Source organism: Miniopterus schreibersii, assembly GCF_964146895.1.
Source record: "Miniopterus schreibersii genome assembly, chromosome: 1".
Taxonomy (NCBI): Eukaryota; Metazoa; Chordata; class Mammalia; order Chiroptera; family Miniopteridae; genus Miniopterus; species Miniopterus schreibersii.
Genome location: NC_138101.1, coordinates 45,632,355 through 45,655,442, shown reverse-complemented (window position 1 = coordinate 45,655,442; position 23,088 = coordinate 45,632,355). Strand labels below are relative to the sequence as shown.

General features: G+C 39.7%; 1 protein-coding gene across 1 annotated transcript; it reads left to right on the top strand.

Annotated features, from left to right (window-relative positions):
• Positions 1-12,646: 12,646 nt before the first annotated feature.
• On the top strand, positions 12,647-14,311 carry GK2 (glycerol kinase 2; the record flags this gene model as incomplete). The annotated part of the gene is made up of 1 exon (XM_081137544.1): positions 12,647-14,311. The coding sequence occupies one exon, from the start codon at positions 12,647-12,649 to the stop codon at positions 14,309-14,311; it is 1,665 nt and encodes a 554-aa protein (XP_080993670.1).
• Positions 14,312-23,088: the final 8,777 nt, after the last annotated feature.

The window sequence follows — 23,088 nt, the reverse complement described above, 5'->3', positions numbered from 1 at the left end:
AAGTAGATGACCTGCTTCTCCTTGAGCTTCTAGGATATCACACTCTCTTGGGGTTCCCCCTTTTTAAATCTACTTTCTAATTCCCTACCTTTTCCCAAACTCATTCGTATTGAAGTGTCCAAGGTTCATTCAGCCATTGGACCCTTTCTCTCCCCTACTCATTGCCTAGAGGTCTCACTTAGCTCCATGGCTTTACACGCCATCTAGGCACCGCTCACCCCAGAGCACATGGCCGGGCCTCCCTGAGCGTCGCGCTCCCACGCCGGCCTGGCGGCGCTTGCACTGTCCTGCAGGCTGACACCTGACACTGAGCCTGCCTGGACGGAGCTGCCGAGCCCGCCTGCCTGCAGCCTGCCCGACCTCTCTCAGGGGCAGCGCCTTCCTTCCAGCTCCTCGGCCCCCAAAGCCTGAGTCATCCTCGATGCTTCTCTTTTCCTCATATTTCACACCTAATCTATCAGCACATCCCACTAGGCCCACCTTCAAAACATATCCCACATTTGACCCCATTCTAGCACCTCAACCAAGGTGAGTCCCCAGTAGGAACAATAAAAAAAAAAAAAAAAGTTTTCTGTAATATATGTGTATTAGTTTTGCAAATGATTACTAAGTTATTTGGACAAAAATATTTAAGTTGCTTGTGACAGATTACTTAATGAACTTAACTGTTTGGCATTTATTTTGATCTAGAGACACTGTGGAAAAAAATCACTTAGACACTGAGTTCTGTGAACTAAAAAGTCTGGGGACATCTGTTCTAGGCATTCTGCCACCTTAGGGCCTGCACATTCTGTGTCCTCTGCCTGCAAAGCTCCTCTTCCAGGAGCCTGTGTCACGAGCTTCATCACCTCCTTCAAGTCTCTGCGCAAAGGACACCTTCACGATGACGCTGACTCTGACCAGCCCATCCGAATGGCAACCAGGCCCCTGCCTCCATCCTGGCAATTCATGATTTTACTAACCTCAATCTATTTTTTTCTCATGTTATACTTCACCTCAAGCGAACTTACAATTTATTTATTTGTTTGTTTGTTTTTAATCTTCACCGAGCATATTTTTTCAATTGCTTTTCAGAGAGAGTGGAAGGGAGACAGAGAGAGGGAGTGAGAGAGAGTGAACGGGAGAGAGAAAGAGGGAAACGTCACTGTGAGGAAGACACGTCAATTGACTGCCTCCCGCATACGCCCCAGCTGGGGCCTGGGGCCTGGGGCCTGGGGCCTGGGATAGAGTCTGCGCTGAGGCACGGGCGTGCCCTTGAGCAGACTCGAATCCAAGACACTTCAGCCCCTGGGCCAATGCCCTAACCACTGAGCCAAACTGGCTAGGGCTGATTTTTTATATGTATTGTTACTCTCGCTAGAATACAAGGCAAACAAGGGTCTATTTTGTTTTCTGGTATATTTCAAATGCCTAGAGCATGCCTGGCCCATAGTACTCAATAAATGTCAGTGGGAGAAATAGATGTATTTCAAAAATCTACAAAAGTATCCATAAAAAAGGGGGAGAAATAATAGAAAAGATCTATTTGCTTAAAATACTCATTCAAAATTTTGTGTGCTTTTTGATATTTAGATGGGACAAAAGGTTATTTCTTTGAATCCCAAGCTAAGGAGTCTCCTCTACATAACCATAAAATGAAATACATATTCCTTTAAAAAGAAATAAAAATAAAAATAAAAAAAAGAAATCCCTGTGTTCTATTAGCTTGTTATCTAAAACAGTAAAGATGACGCAAAACTGTAGAAAAGGTAGTAAGATTTAAAATATTAAATGGGATTGCCCTGGCCAGGTGGCTCAGTTGGTTGGAGTGTCGTCCTGTACACCAAAGGTTGCAGCTATGTTCCCTGGTCCGGACACAAACTGGAGGCAACCAGTCTCTCTCCCCCTCCCTCTCTCTCTCTCCCCCTCACTCTTTCTCTCTCCCCTCTGCCCCTTCCTCTCTTTCTCCCCCCTCCCCCTTCCTTTTTGTCTAAAAGTCAATGAAAGCATGTCCTCCAGTGAGGATTAATTTTTTTAATTTAATGGGATTAATGCCAATACTATAAGTGTTTTCTTACTTGTAATTATTTACTGGATTTACTTACTGATCATCAGTAATGTGCAAGCTGCAGTTTTAAAAACTGTGTGAAATATGAAGACCCTGGCCTTGGCCTTGAAAAGCACATAACTGCACATATGAATAGCTGCTAACTGAAGGTTCTTGGTGCCTGGAGACCAGTGTACAGAGTGTAATGGGGATTAAGAAGAAAGTGGAGGAAAGAAGATTTTGAGAAACTTCAAGAATTTAAGCAATGCTTGAAACAATGTTGAAAATTTAGAAATGCACAGATTGTGGGGTGGGAGGGAGAATGTGTCTTCCAGGCAAATAAGAGAAAGAACATTTTTAAAGGAATTACAAGAATAAAATTAAGTAAATCTTGTTGGCCAGTTGTGAGTAGATTATGTAACAGTCACTAACCATAAATACAAATATGTAACTCTGCCTTCATTTATTTGAAGAACCCTTTTGAATCACTTGGTAATGTTCCTTTTTGTTTAGTACTTGTGCCAGTGTTGGGCTTGTTTGCCCTCAGATGCACACCTTGCCCTCCTCCTGTTCTGCCTGCCACACAGGGGCAGCCCCAGGGGCTGTAGCTCTCAGGCTCCTGTCAGCCCACTTCTGTCCAGGTTTGGCATTAAGGGGCGCTGGCAGAAAAGTGCAGAGTAAGAAGGGAGAGACCAGGGCATTCTCCCCTCTGCTACTGCCTTGAGCAAAATCTCTGAGAGGAGCTGTTTCTTTTTCTGGCTTCACTGTTTCCAGGCCCCTTAGATGGGCCTATGTGGTTCCGGCTTCCACCAGATAATCCCACTCCTGTCTCGGCTGGTACTTTGTCTCTCTACTCCACGTTTATAAGGAGCTCCCTATGTTTTAATCCTTGGATTCTCTCACTATCAGATTTGGATTGGCAACTTTTCTATCACCTATGAAATCAATATTTGATTTTAAATTCCCTCTGTTGCAAATAATTGAAGTGGGTTCTGTTTCCTTGGTTATACTCTGACTGATTTATTCAGTAATTCTTATTTTAGTATTAGTATGAGTTTAATCCACCCTCACCCCCAAATTTGTTTGTTGAACTCCTAACCTGCAGTACATCAGAAGGTGACTGTATTTGGAGATAGGGTGATTAAGGTAAAATAAAGTCCTATGGGTGGGGCCTAATCCAATCTGACTGTTGCACTTCTAAGAAGAGACGATTAAGACTCACACACTCAGAGGGAAGCCTGTGTGCAGACAAAGGAGAGCACAGGCCATCCATAAGCCAAGGAGAGAGAACGCAGAGGAGACAACCCTATGGACAGCTTGGTCTCAGACTTCTCACTGCCAGAACTGGGAGAAAATAAATTTCTATTGTTTAAGCTGCTCAGTACTTTGTTGTGGCAGCTCTAGCAAACTAATACAGTATCTCTATAGATATTCTATTTTCTAAATTTACAGCTATGATTTCTTTATAAGTTCTTCATCCCTCTCAATTTTTGAAGTTTAATTTGTAAACAGTGCTCTCTTGAGGGCCTATCTTTTGCAGAATGTGAAAGCAGATTTTTTTTTTTTGATGGATCTACTGGTATTTATGTGCAATCAACAATCATGTTTCCTTGTTTAGTCATGAACCCCTATTCCATGTTTGATTTCTTATCAGTTGTAACGTATTTATAGTGTTCAACTTAATTCACATAGTAGCCCTGTGTATCTGTTTATCCCTACCCTAAACTACCCTTGATGGTATATAGGGAATATTATTACAAACCCCGAAGGTGTCCAATGGCATTTATAATGAGTCTTGAACTAAGATAATCAATTAAGGAATAATAATAATTTTCACCCCCATCTATCATTCTGCCCTTCTGCATACTCACCATGAACCTCCTATGGGCTCATAAGCATGGCTCATGGCTTATAAAAGCTGTATGTCAAAACATGTCTCACTTTTCAGTGTTGGCAATGTGTATTTTCTGCATTCTAATTTAATCAGAATTACTCTATACTTAATGTGTTGAATGTGTGGTGCTCTGTAAGGCACACTGCATTTGGCCACTGAAAAGCCATGACTTCTCCTTACTTAGAGGCAATCTGCTTTTACACCAGGAGAGGTATAGAGGAAAGAGAAAATAGTCATAGTGGTTAGCCTTCAAGAGTTCTTATTCTGTGGACATACACCCAACTGAAAGAAGAGATTTGGAGTTCATGACTTGGAAGAGGGGACAGCTAAGACAAATGTGGAAAAGAAAAATAGCAAGAAAAGCAGAAAAAACAGTCATTTTCCTGCCTCCAGTTATACTAAGTCTAAGCCATTTATTCCCCTTTCACACCTATTACAATTTGCAATGAGTTTACCTTTATTTACTCAGGTTTTGTCTGATTTACACATTGGGCCTTCACGAGGACAAGGATTGTATCTGTCTAGTTCACCATTGTCTCCTTGAGGCCAACCCAGCAACTATTAAATAGTTGATAGTGGGTAAATATTTATTAAATTAAGAAAGGAAGGAGGAAGGAGAAGAGCATAAGTATAGACTATTATTCTTATGTGCAAGGCACTGCTAAGGCTATAAGACCCCTCAAGTGAGCGTCTCCCCTCGGGTACCTTACACTGAAATTGGAGAAAGGAGAACACTGGATGTTAAAGAGGACCTGACAGTGCTGAGCGAGCAGCCTCAGAAGCTCAGAGGGTAAAGGGCAAAGGGTACTTACTGATGGATGGAATTGTTGAGGATATATAGAAATAGCCAAAAAAAGAGAAAAGAAGGCCGTCCCAGGACAAATACTGCATGATTCCACTCATACGAACTATCAAATATCGTCAAACTCATGGAAGCAAAGAATAAAGTGGGTGTTGCCAAGGACTCGGGGGAGAGGGAAATGGGAGTTGCTGGTCTAACGTGTGTAGAATTTCAGTTACGCCAGACGAGTGAATTCTGAAGATCTGCTGTGCAGCATTGTACTGCAGACAACAATACTCTATTGCAATGTAAAAATCTCTTATGAAGGTTGATCTCATGTTGTGTTCTTGCCACAATTAATGGACAAAGCGAAAATAAAAGCACTCTGTTCCTCATCAGCGTCAACCTCTGAATGTTTTCCATGCCACAAACCATCAGAGTTCCCCTAACATTTGTTTCTTGTCAAAGCCTGGCCTGTCACAGTGAAAGGGTGACACTTCCAACGCTTTCTGTGAAACCAGGCACCAGCAGGAAGTCTACCAGGCTCTTCAGTGATGAACACCTGCAAGACCCTCTGGACAGGCTGAGTTCCGGGCCTCCCGGGCCTATCAGCCTATGTGATGAAAAGAAGGACTCTCATGGCACCCAGGCCTCTGAAGTGTGTCACCCCGTCCCCTCAGGCTGACTGGAGTGCCCATCTGCCTTGGTTTTCAACAGCTGCAGAGAGGCCCAGCATGCATGGAATGAAATATCTACTGGGTAAGGGGGACGGCTGTCAATCCTGAAAAAGCCTGTCAGTTTGTACAACTGCCTCTAAGGGCCTGAGGTAATTTTTATGCATTGTGGCAAAATATTCCCAACCTAAGTCAAAAACATTTGGCAACTTTCTACAGCGTATAATTGAGTAGCATTCATTATGATGATTTCCTAGTTCTACCTACCTTTTTAGGTGATTATCACAGTCATTATCAGTCCTAGTGACTGTTTTTCAGTAGATTTTCAGTTTATAAAACAATAGGGCAATGAGTATGTTACCTGGTATTTACTTATTATTAATAAACATTTTAAGTAAATATGTATTAAAATATTAAATATACAATGAATTAAGCATGTATATTTCTGAATAATATATGTGACTCTGTCTATGTAACAATAATTTTGAGGACACCAGTAGCTCATTTCATCGTTTCAAATCATATTAATCACTTGACCGATTCATTTCATTCTAAACATTATAGCAAGGTAACACATGAAGAAATACATAGTTCTTACTTGATATTATAAAACATATTTCTCTGCCAGTTTTTATTTCTGCAAAATTAAAATTATGATTCCCCCCCAAGCTGAATAAAATTTGCTAAAGTGATGGACTCTAGTCTGCTGAAGAAGAGTTTATCCAGGTGTGACTTCAAGGCTTTGGCAAACTCAAAATGTCGGCCCAGTCCCGGGACTGGCTAAGAATGCATTAATGTAGTGAGTACATTATTCACCTTTTCAATAAAAACTTTCAGGTTATTATAAAAATGAATTCACGAGCCTTAGAAGAGCCATGAACTGTTTTGATGTCCATGCTAGGATACCCTTTAAACATCCTAATTGCTCCAGAGAAAGCCTCATACGGAGTCTAGTTCTAACCGTGCCTCCCATGGGAAGGACAGCCTCCGGAACAGCCCCCTAACGTTCACCCAGGCTTTCAGGGTGACTGTAGGACGATGCCAAGACCAGAGACACATTCTGTTTCCCCTGAAACCTGATGAAACCTGGCACTGGCTGGTGTAACCAACTGTCAATCAACAAAATGATATTTATTAAGTAGCTCTATCTGCCTGGCATCATTGGTGACCGTGATGGACAGACAGGGGGCTGCCTTCACGAGGCTTATAATTCAGAAGAGATGGCACACACTGAACAATTAGTTCATGTGTAGTGACTGTTAGAAAAAAGGAAGTACCAAGTATAATGGAAAGGCACAGCAAAGTGACTGAACTAAGGTTAAGGGGTCAGGAAAGGGTTCCGTGAAGAACGAAAATGATCTGAAGTTTCCTAGGAAAAGGGATGTATAGGAGAGAAGGAAGGATGCTGAGGAAAGTGAACCAGTATGTGATCTACCAGAGAAAGTAATCAAGCCTGCAGGTGTCTATCAGTTGACAGTGGAGTCTGTGTCCAGATCATCTAACTGAGAGAACAGAAATGGTATCATTTTTTTTAATCTAAATAAAAAAAAAAAATGTAAGTCTCTGTTCATGAGACACTGTGGTGACTGGGCTGAGTGTCAGAGTCTACAACTAAGACAGGAATATATGGTAACATTCACCCTTAGTAACAGAAAGCTATACATGTAACAGAAGAAAAATCCACCACCACCTTGCTCCCCAAAAAACAGGCCTCTCTCCAAGTTCTGCCACAACCTATCTAGTCGTTGCCGGAATGGAAGTTGGCAATCCTAATTCACACATTACCTTATGGGATCATTCAGGTTTTATGAGTAAATACTACTGAAATGACTGACCCTTCCATGCTATTTTTGTCCTGTTAAAATGAAAATCAAGTTTCACTGAACATTTTTTTTAATCTTTAAATTTTAGAGGAGAAAAGTTTCCTTAGAGGTTATCTAAATATTATGCCTGAGTAAAAGGGTCTGAGAGGTCCTTTAACTTGCTAAGGATCATAGTTAGAATCAGAGTTGGAACTAAGATCCTGATTCTTATTCTAATGTGCTTTATATGATTGCATATAGATATTTTTAAATTTATTTATATATTGCTGCTCTGTAGCAAATGTGATAATGACTAGATATAGACCAACAATTATAAACAGGGAATAACTATTGGTCAAGTTATTTATAAGGATTTTATAACATGACAACTGTAATTTCGTAAATAGTGAGACCTTGATATTAATAATACTGACAATAATATGGGTTTGAGTCACAAACTTGTAGAGACAGTGAGCAGTGTCCGTAAGAAACTATTACAGCACAAGTATGTGGTGTGACATGAGTACTAGCTTTATCAGGGTGATCACTTACGAAGTTATAGAAATGTCTAATCATTACGTTGTACACCTGAAACTAATATATTTTATGTCAACTGTAATTAAAAAATTTAAAAAATCTAAATAGTGTATAAACATGGCTCTTATAATGACTCAGAAATAACAACTTCAGTTTTTCCAAGATCAGTTGGACCTCTAGCCTCTGCAGCTTCTTTATTGTGTTGATATATGTAAACAACACATGCACAGAAAAGTGCAAGAGAACCTTCTCATCACATTGTTTTAACACATTTGTCTTCTTGTAAAGTATGTGCAGGCATCTCACATAGAATCCACTAGAAAACATGCAGCAGGAACTACTAACGGCAGGTTCATGCCCATGAGACGCCCAAGGGGAGCCACAGCCCCTGACCCCTGTGCAGTGGCGCCTTTTCCTAGAAGGGTCTGCACGCTCTGGATCTCGCGCGGGGACATGATCGGAAGAACTTCTCTCCTACATCTCTTTTCCTCCATCCAGGTGAGAAGCTGCAGAATAACATGCGGGACAATAAGTGGGCGGAATCAAAGAAGTCATTCATTCCGTCGCATGAAAGGCTCTCTTGCTCACTTAGCAACAATGAACCACAGCAAGGCTTTAAAATGAAACACTTTCCTCCTCCAGCCATGCCACACACACACACACACACACACGCACGCACCAAGGAAAGATTTAAAGCCTGTATTTTTTTTTTTCTTCAAAAAAAAAAAAAGATGGGGTGGGCAAGAAAGAGCATCTTTCACATTCTGCATTTTCAGAGTAAGTATCCAACACGACTTGCCATGATAACTAAATTTATTATTAACTGTGTATTTCATGATGTTAGTGACAATATGTTAATGTGATTTTTCACGTCCTCCTGCAGTGAACAGATGGCTCCTTTTACTTTACTTTCCACATCAAGTGTGATTATTTCTTGGTGCCAAAAGCCACCTGCCGCTCCTCGGTCTCCAGTCTAATTTTTTATGTTGGTAAAACACAGCAGGACTTGTTATCAGTTGGATGGCATCTTAATAAAAGGAGACGTGCCAACATATTGACATCATGTTCAAGGGGAAATTTCAGCCCCTCAAACCCTTAACCCCTTTCCTCTACCCCCTTTCAAAAATTGAGGGAGAAAAAGTAAAAGAAACAGATGCAAAGACCCCATCAGATTCAAGATGTTCGATTACAATTGTTGGGCCTACAGCCAAGATGCCGAATTGGCCTCCCTTTGTTCCTAAACCCAAGCACCTCACTCGGGGCTCTGATCTCTCATCCTGGGTAATGATAATTAGCCGTAACATATTCCAAAGTCAAATGTAAGCAGGAATACATTAACATTGAGATCAGTGTCAGGGCAATTTTCACTGGGAAAATGACAAAGAACACACACACGCATGCACGTGCGCACATACACACAATAAAAAATTTCATGATTCAAACATTCATAAAATCACTTTCAGACCTGTGAGTATTAAACTCATTGGCGTGTCTGTTACGAGTGCTTACCTAGAATGCCAGGGCCTCCTAAGGTGAATGCAGTGACTCCCACAGCCCATGCTTAACAGAGAAAACATGAGTAATAAACCATGGTAACTTGCTTTAATTTTCCCATTCTTTATTAGAACAAAGAGGGATAGTACGAGAGGTGATTTGTGGTCCAAGAAGAGGTCTTCCAGGCGATTGGATGGCATGGCTCTCAACAGCTGGTCCAGCACATTTGGGAACAGCATGTAGAAAAATGCGTCAGTGTTCTGAAGATTACCAACTGTGATGATGCATTAGTTATGACACAATCTAAAAAAGTTGAATTTCCTAGCCACAAACTATATAACTCAATGCCTTTACGATCAAGGCACACACTCTCAAATTAAAGACTAAGTCCAAATTTGATAAAACGGAAACTTTCAGAACTAACGCCTGCTCTTTAGAGATTGAAAAAAGCAGCAGCATTTTTGAATGCCTGATATTTCTTGTTAAAAGCCAAGGAGTTAAAGATGCAGCTAGCTTCCTAGGATTTACAAGGTTTACAATGGCAGAAGAAAATTCCCACAAAAAAGTGCAAATATCTTAATGAAAAGGATTCATAGTTAATGGTTTTCTTGAGATAAACTATTATATTTAGGCTATTCCACCACAGACTCTAAAATCTAAGTAAACTTGGCTGACTCTTTTGTTCCTATCAACTGTCCCTCCAAACAAACAAAAGAATCTGTACGAAATTAATTGCTGTTTGCAGCTTGACCAGCTATTTGCATTACATTTTCCCCATATTTTGTTATAAAAATTGGCAACCATATAGAAAAGTTGAAAGAGCTTTACCACCATCACCATTGTAGCTACCACATCGATTCTACAATTACTATTTTGCTATACTAACTTTATCGTGTATCTTGGCATTTCCCCATCTTTCTGCCTGTTCATCAATCTACCCTATTACATTAGATTTTAAAATGGATAACCAATAGCTCACTCAACAGTCAAAATCAAAATTCTCTTGACTTCATGATAATTGCTTAATACAGTGAGGACCACGTGGAGTGGTGTTCATGAGCTCATTCAACAAATATTTCTTGAGTTTCGGCTTTGGGTCAGACACTCTTCTAAGTGCCCAAGACACAAGACAAGATACCTGCCCTCATTGAATTTATAATTAGTGGGCTCGAGCGGGGAAAAACAATGATTAAATGAACGGCTCTCCAAAACATGATGTGTAAAGAAAGATTCATCAATATTATACTTAGTTGTAATAATAACAGCAGGGAGAATGTTTATGCACCATTACTGCCTATAATAAAGCCCATATATAGCAACCTCTCAAACCATATTTGTCAAATTAGTGAATGAGTGAATACATTTTAAACTTTACAGTGTGAACATCATTTAAACAATTGTATACGAAAAAGGAACTGCACTCTAAAAGAGTAGCCTTATAGATAAATAATAATAGAAGATTAATTGGTTTAACAACTCTAATTTTAACAATTCTATATTAAAAGACTTTTTGAAGAACCATGCGATTTTGGGGGGACTATTATGAATAGTATGTCTTCCATTAAAGCATTTGCACCTGTATGGACTATAATACAAATGAAATAACAATTTCCTTGTAAAGTTGAATGTCTTCACAAATAAGGTAGTGCAAAGGATTATTACAGAGGTGCTTAAATTAGAATATAGGAAAGTTATTATAGACTAACAAGCAAAAGTTTTTGTGTTTTTAATTTTTTGAAATGAAAAAATAGTGGAGTTACTTTATGTGTCTTAGTTTAAAAAGAAAGCATTGTTAGTCAGCTTTGGTTAAAGCCATCATTTCATTTGCAATTTCTCTAAGAAAGTTAAATCAATCAGGTCAACTTTTCTTTCCAAACTAAGTTGAGACACTTATTACCTGGTTATTTAGTGGCTAAAATTTATTAACAGTGAAACTAAATATAAACTAATACTCAGAACTGATAATTTTATTAATAAGTTACTTGTATTAAATACAAAATTCTTTAAAGTATTCCTAAGTAATGGGATTGGGAACATGTGTGTCTATACAGGGTGTCCCAAAATAATGTATACACACTTAACAGCTGATAGCTCAATTGATTTTTTTTCCAGATTTTACCCATTGGAATTAATAATTATTCAAAGTGTGTATACATTTTTCGGGACACCCTGTATATTGGTATGGCAGGGAGAGAAAATGTAAAGATAAAATTTTGGGTCAAAATATTTTATTGTGTAGATTAATCTATACATATAACATTCACTACTGCTAAATACTTAGGAAGAAAAATATAACATTTAAAAAATTTAAAAACAATCTTTCCATGCAAATTTACACATAGTATAGTACACTGACATACTGGTAAGTATTGTCTCTAATTTTTGTTTAGAGAATTTCTGATAGAATTTTTTAAAACTAAACAAAGATATTATCAGAAAAATCGATACCATCTACCTTACTATTCAAATTAACTCTGGTTGCTAATTTTGCTTTTCTGACTTCATAAAATTCCTTGAAGGGTTTGTATTTAATTGGAAAATATGATCAATTTAAAATAGTAAAGTAACAATATTACTCATTTTCATGCTATTTTCTTTTTCTGTTGGTGTCACTAAGGGTAAATGAGCTACATCCCTGAGCTAACTCAAAAGTGTAGTCCGTGGCCTAATGCAGATTATTGCCACTCCTTGAAATTCTGAGCAGACTTCTACTCTGGCCAAAATGAAGTAATAGAGATTAGATTCACCCTCGCTTATCATCTGAAACAATAACAAATGGACGAAACATATAAAACAGTTTGCATAATTTAAAAAATATGTAGCAACAGTTTACAAAATACTGGCTGTCGGGCCGTGAAGGGCAGGGATCCCTAAGGGGCACCTGACGTCGCGGGCGGAGGGGCGGGGCAGCAGCTGCCGGGGCCCCGAAATTAAAAAAAATTAAAAATGGCAATTCTATATCCAGAAACAAACATCTTTAGATAGTAAGACGAAATACTTCCCAGACACTCAAAAGGAGAAAGAATGCATTCCCAGCGTCCCCGCACTGCCAGAGAAAATAAAACCTATTTGTAGAAATAAGAGCCCCACGTTGAAGGCAAGCGGACAAACCGGAAGGAAACGGTAACGGAAATAGGGGTCCACAGGGCAGCGGGAAAAGCGCTGGTAACAGTCATTACGTGGGTAAACATAGGAGTTTTTTAAAACTACTAAAACTTTCTTGAAAGACCATTGAGGCGCTGGGGGGAGGGGAGAAGAGGCCGCAGCGCCAGTTTCCGCGCAACGGTCGCCGCGAGCTGCTCCGTGGCTGGGCCCAGGTGGCCACTGCGCCTGCGCCTGCGGCGTCCGCGCCTGTGCGCGCCCCGCCCCCCGCCCCGGCCCCGCCCCCGCCCCGTCGCCAGGAACCGCCTCCGAGCGGCGAGCCCGCCGAGCGCTCTCATGGCGGCCCCGAAGCAGTCCGAGGCCGGGCCCTTGGTGGGGGCCCTGGTCCAGGGCACCAACTCCTCCAGCTTCCTGGTTTTCAACTCGAGGACGGCGGAGCTGGTCAGCCACCACCAGGTGGAGCTGTCGCAGGAGTTTCCGCGCGAGGGGTGGGTGGAGCAGGACCCCAAGGAGATCATGAGGTCGGTGTACGAGTGCATAGAGGCGGTGTGCGCGCAGCTGGGCGAGCGCGGCCTGGCCGCGGCCGACGTCAAGGCCGTGGGCATCAGCAACCAGCGGGAGACCACGCTGGTCTGGGACAGGGCCACCGGGGAGCCCCTGTACAACGCCGTGGCCTGGCTGGACGTGCGCACGCAGGCCACGGTGGAGGCGCTGGGCAGGCGGATCCCGGGCCACAGCAACTTCGTCAAGTCCAAGACCGGCCTCCCGCTCAGCACCTACTTCAGCGCCGTGAAGCTGCGCTGGCTGCTGGACAACGTGGAGGCGGTGCAGGCGGCCGTGGAAGAGGGCCGCGCCCTGTTCGGCACCGTCGATTCCTGGCTCATCTGGAACTTGACGGGAGGCGTCGACGGCGGCGTCCACTGCACCGACGTGACCAACGCGAGCAGGACGATGCTCTTCAACATCCACTCCCTGGAATGGGACAAGCAGCTCTGCGGCTTCTTTGACATTTCCATGAGCATCCTTCCCACCGTCTGCAGTTCGTCCGAGATCTACGGCAACGTGAAAGCTGGGTCCCTAGAGGGGGTGCCGATATCGGGGTGCCTGGGGGACCAGTCTGCTGCGCTGGTGGGACAGATGTGCTTCCAGGAAGGACAGGCCAAAAACACCTATGGAACGGGTTGTTTCTTGCTGTGTAATACCGGCCGTAAGTGTGTGTTTTCTGACCGTGGCCTCCTGACCACAGTGGCTTATAAATTAGGCAGGGACAAGCCCGTGTGTTACGCCCTGGAAGGCTCTGTGGCCATAGCAGGTGCTGTGATTCGCTGGCTAAAGGACAACCTTGGAATTATAAAGACCTCAGAAGAAATTGAAAAACTTGCTAAAGAAGCAGGCACTTCTTACGGCTGCTACTTCATCCCAGCCTTTTCAGGGCTATATGCACCTTACTGGGATCCCAGTGCAAGAGGGATCATCTGTGGGCTCACTCAGTTCACCAATAAAACTCATATTGCTTTTGCTGCATTAGAAGCTGTGTGTTTCCAGACCCGAGAGATTTTGGATGCCATGAACCGTGACTGTGGAATTCCACTTAGTCATTTGCAGGTAGATGGAAAAATGACCACCAACAAAATTCTTATGCAACTCCAAGCAGACATTCTGCATATTCCAGTGATAAAGCCCATTGTGCCTGACATAACGGCACTGGGGGCTGCCATGGCAGCAGGAACTGCCGAAGGGGTGGACATTTGGAGTCTTAAACCTGAGGATTTGTCAGCCCTCGTGATGGAGCGGATTGAGCCGCAGATCAATGCCACGGAAAGCGAAAGTCGTTATGCTACCTGGAAGAAAGCTACGATGAAGTCGGTGGGTTGGGTTACAACTCAGTCTCCTGAAAGTGCTGAATCTCCTGCCTTCTCTAGTCTGCCCTTGGGCTTTTTCATAGTGTCTAGCATGATGATACTAATTGGAGCAAGGTACATCTCAGGTATACCATATTAATACCAAGCATGAGCTTTCTACGTCATGAAGGAATCCAGCAATTCTATCTCTTAATGCCATGACACCATCACGGACTCTGCATTTATTTATAAACCACCTGCTGCATGACTTATAAGAACCCTACAAGTAGACCTGTGGCTTGAAGTAAATAAATTACAGCAAAAATCACTACAGAAACATTTGGTGTGTTTTTTTAACATTGACAGTTAAGGTTGGGCCAGCCACATTGGGGGTTAACCCTCCCCATTGTCATAAAATTCTGCTGCATGCCCTCTAGAATAAAGAACAATCAGATTCTTTCTGAATATTCTTTCTGAAAATGTAGAATCTTTCACCAAACATTTTCTAACACTTTGGACCAGGATCTGGCTCTTTGTGCTACACACACTTAAGAGATATAACTAACATGCCAAAACTGAGGGACTTGTTGTTGTTTTTAATAGACACCAAAAGGCCTATTTTTTGTATATTAGGGAGACCACAATAACTACTGAGTGTGTAATGGAAACATAAATTCTTACAATAGAAATTTAGTATTCTCATAGATTAGATACTTTCCTGGAAAATAGTTGCCAAATTAAAATTCTTCAGACATTTTACATGGTCTCCCTAATTGTACTGATTTGCTGTGTAGACGCTACAGGAAGAAAAACATTTTTTCCTTAGCATTTTTTTCTTTTCATCTCTCCATTTTATGTACTTTACTTGGTATGTATAACATATATGCTTATATACATCATTTAGAGTAGCCTATTTATAAATTAAGCTTATAGAAAGGGCAGCTTTAAGTGGACCACTACCTACATAAATCTTTTAATGTAAACATCTGTATATATTTTTGGGCAATGTGTGTGCATATTACTTACCAGAAGAAAGTTTTTCTTAAAGAGGCAGTGTTTAAAATTTAAGTTTTATGTTGTTATTTTTAAAAAGTGTGCTATGATTTCATTTAAGTTACTTACATTTTATGTTTTTATTTAATTGACTTAAGTGGGTATATGCTGAAAAAATTGTGGAATAGTACAGTAAACATTATTTTCAAGCAGGAAAAAAGAATTGACTACCCAAACAAAAATAACCTAGTGTGAAGTTTAAGCATATGTAAAACAATAAAATATCAAGAAAGTTGGAAGTGGATAAATGGAAGTGCAATAATGTAAAGTTCATATACTACATGGAAAGTGGTATAACATCATTTTGAGTTACACTGATAATTAAAGATGCATATTCTAAATTCTAAAATAACAAAACAAAATATAATGAGCAAATTATATACATAAGCTAGAACCATAAAAATATTCAGTTGATCCAAAATAAGGCTGAAAAGAGATAAAAAAGAATAGGAAAATAAATTTAAAAAACAGCAGGAGAGCCCTGGCCAGGTGGCTCAGTTGGTTGGAGTGTCAGTCCTGTACACCAAAGGTTACGGGTTTGATTCCCACTCAGGGCACGTACCTAGGTTGCTGATTCTATCCCTGGTAGGGGTGCGTACAGGAGGCAACTCATCGATGTTTCTCTCTCTCTCTTTCTTCCTTCTTCTCTCTCTAATATCAGTAAAAACATACCCTTGGGTAAGGATTAAAAAAAAAACAACAAAAAACAGCAAGTAAATATATTTAAACCTAACCTTATAAATAAGCACATTAATTGTAAATGGCCTAATTATCTCAATTAAAATTCAAGATTGTCATACCAGATAAAAAATAAGATTCAAATATATACTGCTTCTGAGAAACACATTTCAGATATAAAGAAAATAGTTAAAAAGAAGAGAAAAAAAGAAGTACCATGCTAATATTCATAGAAAGCTGGAGTGGTTATATTAATATCAGAAAGTAAATTTCAGAGCAAAGAATATTACCAGTGATAACAAGGTCACTTTGCAATAATAAAGGGGTTAATTAACCTAGGGGACATAACAATCCAAAACACTTATGTACCTAAAACATAGCTTCAAAATACATAAAGCAAAATTTGATAGACCTTAGAGGAAAAGTAGATAAACCTATAATTATAGAAGAGATAGTAACATCTCTTCCTCAACATTTGGTGGAACAAATAGACAAATTTAATGAGATATAGAAGATTTGAACAACACTATCAACCAACTTAATTGATATTTATAGAACATGCCACCCAACAATAGGAGAATACATATTACTTTCAAGTGCATATGAAACAGCTACAAAATACTCCTGTGGCCTCATTCAGGCTATTAACCAAGCCTCAATAAATTGAAAAGATTTCATACAAAATATACTGTCTGAGCACATTGGAACTACAAGTCAATAAAGATTTCTGGAAAATCTTCAAATATTTGGAAATTAAATAACCCTTTCAACAATCCATGAGTTAAGGAAACAAGGAAAATAGAAAGTGCTCGAAATTCGATGAAAATGAGTACACCGCACAGGAAAATCTGTGAGGTTCCTAAAGCAGCTCTTAGGGAGAGATTTATAGGCCTGAAGTCCTACATTAGAAGTAAAACTGTGTTTCAAATCAAAACATTGGAAATAAAGTAGCAAATTAAATACAAAGTTGTTGGAAGAAAAGAAATAAAGATGAGAGCAATAATCAATGGTATAGAAAATAGAAAAACGATAGCAAAAATAAATATAACTAAAAGTTGATTATTTTGGAATATCAATAAATTAATGAACTTTTAGCCAGACTGATTAGAAAATAAGGAGATGACAAAGTTTACTAATCTCAGGAATGAGAATGATATCACTATAGAATCTAAGGATATTTAAATGATAATACAGAAACCTAAGAAAATTTTGTCAGTAAATTTGACAACTTGGATGAAAAGGAAAACATAAACTACCAAAACTCAAAAACAATAGGTGATTTGAATGGCCCAATATCTATTAAATAAATTGAATTTTCAGTTTAAAACCTCTCCACAAAGAAAACTCCAAGCTCAAAGGGCTTCAACAATGAAGAGATAAAAGCCATTCTACAAAAACGCTTCCAGAAAACTTAAAAAGAGAAACCACTTTCCAACTTATTCTATGAGGCCAGGATTACAACATTAGTCTCCAACACCAGACAAAGACATTATCAGTACACGAAAAAAACAGCTGCAGGTCAATATCCTTTATAAATCTAGATTCAAAAATTCTAAATGAAATTTTAGCAACATTAATCTAATAGTATATAAAAACGGTAAGACATCATGACCAAATGGGGGAATATAAAGCTAGGGTAATGAATCAGTGTAATTAGAAAACTCAATGTACTTCACCATATTAACATACTAAAAAAGAAAAACTGCGTTAGATATAACTCACTCTGACTAGCATGCCTAAAATTAAACAGATAATCATACCAAATGTTGTTAAAGGTGAAGACCTAAATCTCTCATGTGATTCTGCTGCAAATATAAAATGGTACAAACATTTTAGAAAACAGTTTGACAGTTTCTTAAAACCTAAACATCTATCATATTATTCTAGGTATCTACCCAAAAGAAATATAAACACGTCCTACAAAGATTTGTTCATAGCACTTTGCTTTGCTGTAGCCCCAAACTGGACCCATCTCCGATGTGCACCAGCAGGTGGATGGATGGAAACCATGGCGTCTGCGGTGGGAGGCTCGTCAGCAGCTAGCAATACAGAGGAGATCGAAATAACTGCACCGAGCGAAAGCAGCGGCCGCCCCCGCCGCGCTTGGCTCCGTGCGCACCGCTCTGTCACCTGCGAAGCGGCGGGGGTGCAGAAAGCCGGGGAGGGGCGGCAGGGCGGGGGTGAGTGGGCGGGGGCAGGAGGCGTGATCACTAAGAGGCACGAAGAGCCAAAGAATCTATGTGCATATATGCACAACCCAAGGACAGGGACAGTGGTGGGGAGAGGGACTGGGGAGGGGCAAGGAACGGGGTGGGACGGGTCATTGGGGAGAAAAAGGGACATCTGTATTATTTTAAACAACAATAAAATTTAAAAAAAAAAAGGCACAAAGAAAATCTCGGGGGGGGGGAGGGGTGATGAATATGTTTTGTTATATTAATTATGGTGGTTGTTTCTAGGGTGAATATGTACGTCAAAATTAACCACATTGAAGACTTTAAATATGTGCAGTTTATTATAGGATTAATTATACCTCAATAAAATGTGTTTTTTTATTTATTTATTTTCAAACTCCGAAGGAATATAACCAAAGTTTGCTCAAGTAGGTTAATCTTCGCTGTTCTCTTTTATGCACAGCGATGTTTCCTCCCTGATTCTACAGTCTGCGAGCAAGGGGTGTGTCCGTCCCTATCTTTAGAAAGTCTGCGAGCTTTATTTGAAGTCATTTGTATGATTAGGCCGGAGAAGTACATGATAATGTCTGGCATCATTTAAAACAAATTAATTTCCCATTTCATTTAGCTGGTCATAACTCTCAGTCTGGGACCTGCTGCAAATGACCTTACAAAGAGTCACAAACAAAGATACAAGAAAATCAGGCTGAAGTCCTCAAACTCAGCATCTCACTCTCACCCCTTCAGTGTTATACCCCTGTGATTATCAGCTTTCCTTTTTTCATACCTTTGCCTTTATGTCCCATTTTCATAATTTAAATTATACAATATTGGTAAATTACAGTATTTTGCCCCAAGGCTATAAAAGGAGCTTCTGTGTACTCTATTATAAAATTAGCTAATTAATAAATTCTCTCTATTGCCAATAAGGAGAACTACATGGTTAAATTATGATGATGGGGTCTCGTTGCATGCATATTACACAAGAGCCAGCCATCATTTAATGTCAGGCACATGTGCGAGTGAGAGAGCGTGAGCTCAAACACCAACCCAGAGGGTGAAGTCATCTTGTTCTCATACTGTTTGCCAAAGATGCTCTTTGTGAAGTTAAACAAGTCAGTCGTATCTGGGAGAGGAGGGTGTGAGGAAGGAGAAAGAGAGAGGGAAGAAACAAAGAAGGCCATGGAAGAAAAGGAATATTAAACATATTAAAGAGAAACAAACTGTACTATTAAATCTCATTAGAGGCTTGCTGGGTGGCGTCCTTGTAGAAGCAGCACTAAACATCGAAATCACTTCTAGTTTAGCTCTAGGAGCGGCAGCCATACACATCGCACTTAGAGGGAAAGCATCTGCGCCTTTCACCCCACAAAGAATTCTAAATTATTTGTTTGTGCCTGATTTCTGGTGCTTACATGATCATTTTGATATTATAAGAGGGAAGCTATTGTTTCACTCACTGGAAGCCCTTGTTCTCAATGCCTAAGCATTAATGTTACATTAAACAATGCCCATTTTAGGTGGAACACTATGTACCAATTCTATGACAGATAAGGAAAATTTGTTTCTACCCTTTTTTTTTTTTAATCATGTGAACCAATAAGATCTCCTAGGGTAATCTTCCAGCAAAGTCGGGAGTGAATACGATATCATCTCAGTCACCTACCTTAACCTTCCACTGAGATCACAGCTCTGCAGTCTATTCTGATTGTTTCAATCAAAACGAAATGAGTAAACTTAATACCTAAATATCCCCTCATAGTTTCCACCAACAACCTTCACAGCCCTGTTTATTCGAGCTTGGAGAACCTGCATTTGATAGTTGTCTTCTCTGTATTTATCAGACATTACAGCTTGTTATCATAACAGCTTTCAACAAACTGATTTATTTTATGAAAAGAAAAAAATAAAAGACCTTGACCTCTGATGGGAAAAAACGTAGAGGGTGACAAGACTGTGTTAATAATCTTATATTAAACTATCTACGAAATGCAGTTAATTGTGAACAATTCACCAATCTTTCTTATATTCAGTTATAAAAGTATGTTTCTCTAGTGTCATGGGAAATCCAAATTTGGAAAACATTTACAAAGGCAAAAATAGTAAGGGGATACTTAGTATACATCTATATTAGTAGCTTCGAGAGAGCGCTAGGAAAAACCAGGACAAATATGTTCTAGCGTTCACTGGATTCCACATATAAGTGAGATCATATGGTACTTGTCTTCTCTGACTGGCTTACTTCACTCAGCATAATGAACAAAATAAACTAACAAAATAGAAAGAGCTGCAGAGAACAGGCTGACAGCTGTCAGAGGGGAAGGGGTTGGGGGCTGGGTGAGAAAGGTGAAGGGACTAAGAAAACAAACAAACAGAAACTCATAGACACAGACAACTGTATGGCGATTCCCAGAGGAAAGGGGGTGGGGGAGGTAGCAGAGAGTAAAGGGGGGACAAATGGTGATGGAAGGAGATTAGATGTGGGGTGGTGGGGACACAATACAAAATACAGACAATGTGTTGTAGAATTGTACGCCTGAAACCTATATGATTTTATTAACCAAAGTCACCCCACTCAAATAAATAAAAATTTTATAAAATTTCTAGTGATTGCAAACAGGGATAACCCTGACTTGCCTAGCTTTTTCTCTGAACTGAAGCAGGCAACCCGTTTAATTGCACCCCCATTCCCACCTTTGTATAGCCTTAGTAAAAGTGACCAGAGCAGGGGATCAGCAGACACCCTGGAGCACAAAGGTTTGATTAGTCTCTCTCCCTCCCTCTCTCTCTCCCCCCCCCCTCTCATAAGGTTTGTCTGGCCTGGATTGTATTTCACCAAATAGCCTGATCGCTTCTTCCAGCCCTACTGCCACTAGGCCATGGATATCTACCATGAGCTCAGTTTCACAGTTGAGAACATTGAGAAAAAGAACAAGAAAATCACCTTCCAACCCAAAAAAGGATATAGCTTTAGAATTTTAGAGATATTGGGGGAATATTTGGGGAATATTATTCCTTGCGTAGAATTTAGGATGGTCAACAAACAATGATCTAAAAGAAAACTCCAAGTCTACTTTCCAATGTCAGAGGAGCCTGGAGTTGCAAAGGGCTTAAGAGATCATCTAGGCCAACATCTTTAAATGCAAAGAAGTGAAAAATTTAAATCACTTACTAGAGGTCATAAAGATATGTTGGGAGCAAGATGAAAATCTAAGTTTTGTTGTCTTTTAAAAAATATATCTTTATTGATTTCCTTGGCTGCCAGCTTTCATTACTGAGAGAGCACAAAGCAGCAGTAAGATCATGGGCTACTGGCTTCAGCATGGGCCCTACCACTTACTGGGTGACTTTGCTAAGTTACCGAACCTCTGTATTTCAGTTGCGTCAACTCTAAAATGAAGGTGAGGGTAAGGATGGCGGCGGGGATGAGAATGACAGTTGTAAGGAATAACTGGATTGTTTGAGGAGTAAACGAGATGATGTATGTAAAGTGCTTAGATCAATTCCTAGAAGTGGGTAAGCTCCATGTAAGAGTCTGCTATTATTACTGTCATTGTCATAAAAACAGGAGTTAGGCAATCCTTTGGTTTCTATATTTTTTAAATTTAATTTCAGAAGTGTTCCTTAAAAAAAAGAATGGTTATAGACCAGTACGTGTTTAATTATGTGTATTCTAACCATAGGCTTAGAAGCTAAGGCGTTATTTGGCAACCTCGATGGTCGTTCTGTTTATCCTCTGTGTGATTAAGATGTGGAGAGTATAACTTAAAAGAATAAAAAGAGATGTAACCAATCTATTTTAAGTCTGTGGAACATTTTCTTTTTAATTCTTACATTGGATTTGGCACAGATTTCTTGCAGATAACAACAAAAGCACAAGCAACAAAAGAAAAAATAGATTAATTGGGGTTTATCAAAATTAAAACTTTAGTGCATAAAGGATACCATCAAGAGAGTGGAAAGGCAATGCACAAAATGGGAGAAAATTTTTGTGAATAATATATCTGACAAGGAATTAATTTCTAGAATACATTTTAAAGACCTACCACTTAATAACAACAACAATAATTAATAGGTTTAATAGACATTTCTTCAAATAAGATAAACGAATTGGTCAAAGGCACATAAAAAGATGCTCAGCATCACCAGTCATTAGGGAAATGGAGATAAAAACCACAAAAACATATCATTTCATACACATTAGAATGCCTATTATCAAGAACAAAACAAAAAAGAAAGGAAAAGAAAAAGGGGAGTACTTGTTAGCAAGGATATGGAAAACGTGGGACTCTTGTGCCGGTGAGAAGGTAAAATGGGGCAGGCACTGTGGAAGACAGTGATGGTTCCTCAGAAATTAAACGAAGAATCGCCATAAGATTCAGTAATACCACCTCTAGGGATATACCCCAAATAATTGAAAGCAGAGGCTCCAACAGATATGCATTCAGCAATGTTCATAGTTGCATTATTTATAATAGCTAAAAGGTGGAAGCAAACTGGTTGTCCATTGACAGATCAATGAATTAACAAATGTGGTATGTGCATACAGTGGAATATTATTAAGCCTAAAAAGGTATGAAAATCTGAAACAGGTTACAGCATGGATAAACCTTAAAAACATTATGCTAAGTAAAATAAGTTAGACCCAAAAGTATAAATATTGTGTGATTTTATTGTTATGAGGTACTAAGGATAGTCAAATTCATAGAGACAAAAAGTCGAATAGCGGTTACCAGTGGCTGGGAAAATAGAGGAATGAAGGGTTATTGTTTAATGGGTAGAGAGTTTCAGTTTGAGATGATGAAAAATTTCTGGAGATGAACAGTAGCAACAACTGTACAACAATTTGAATATACCTAATGCCCCAGAATCATACACTTAAAATTGGTTAAAATGGTAAATTTTATGTCCATGTATTTACCACAGTAAAAAACAACTTTAGTCCAAAAACAGTCCAAATGAAATTCTCTTACCACTCCTGTATTATATAGGCATACCAGTTGAATCGCACTGATATGAAAATATGGCTGAT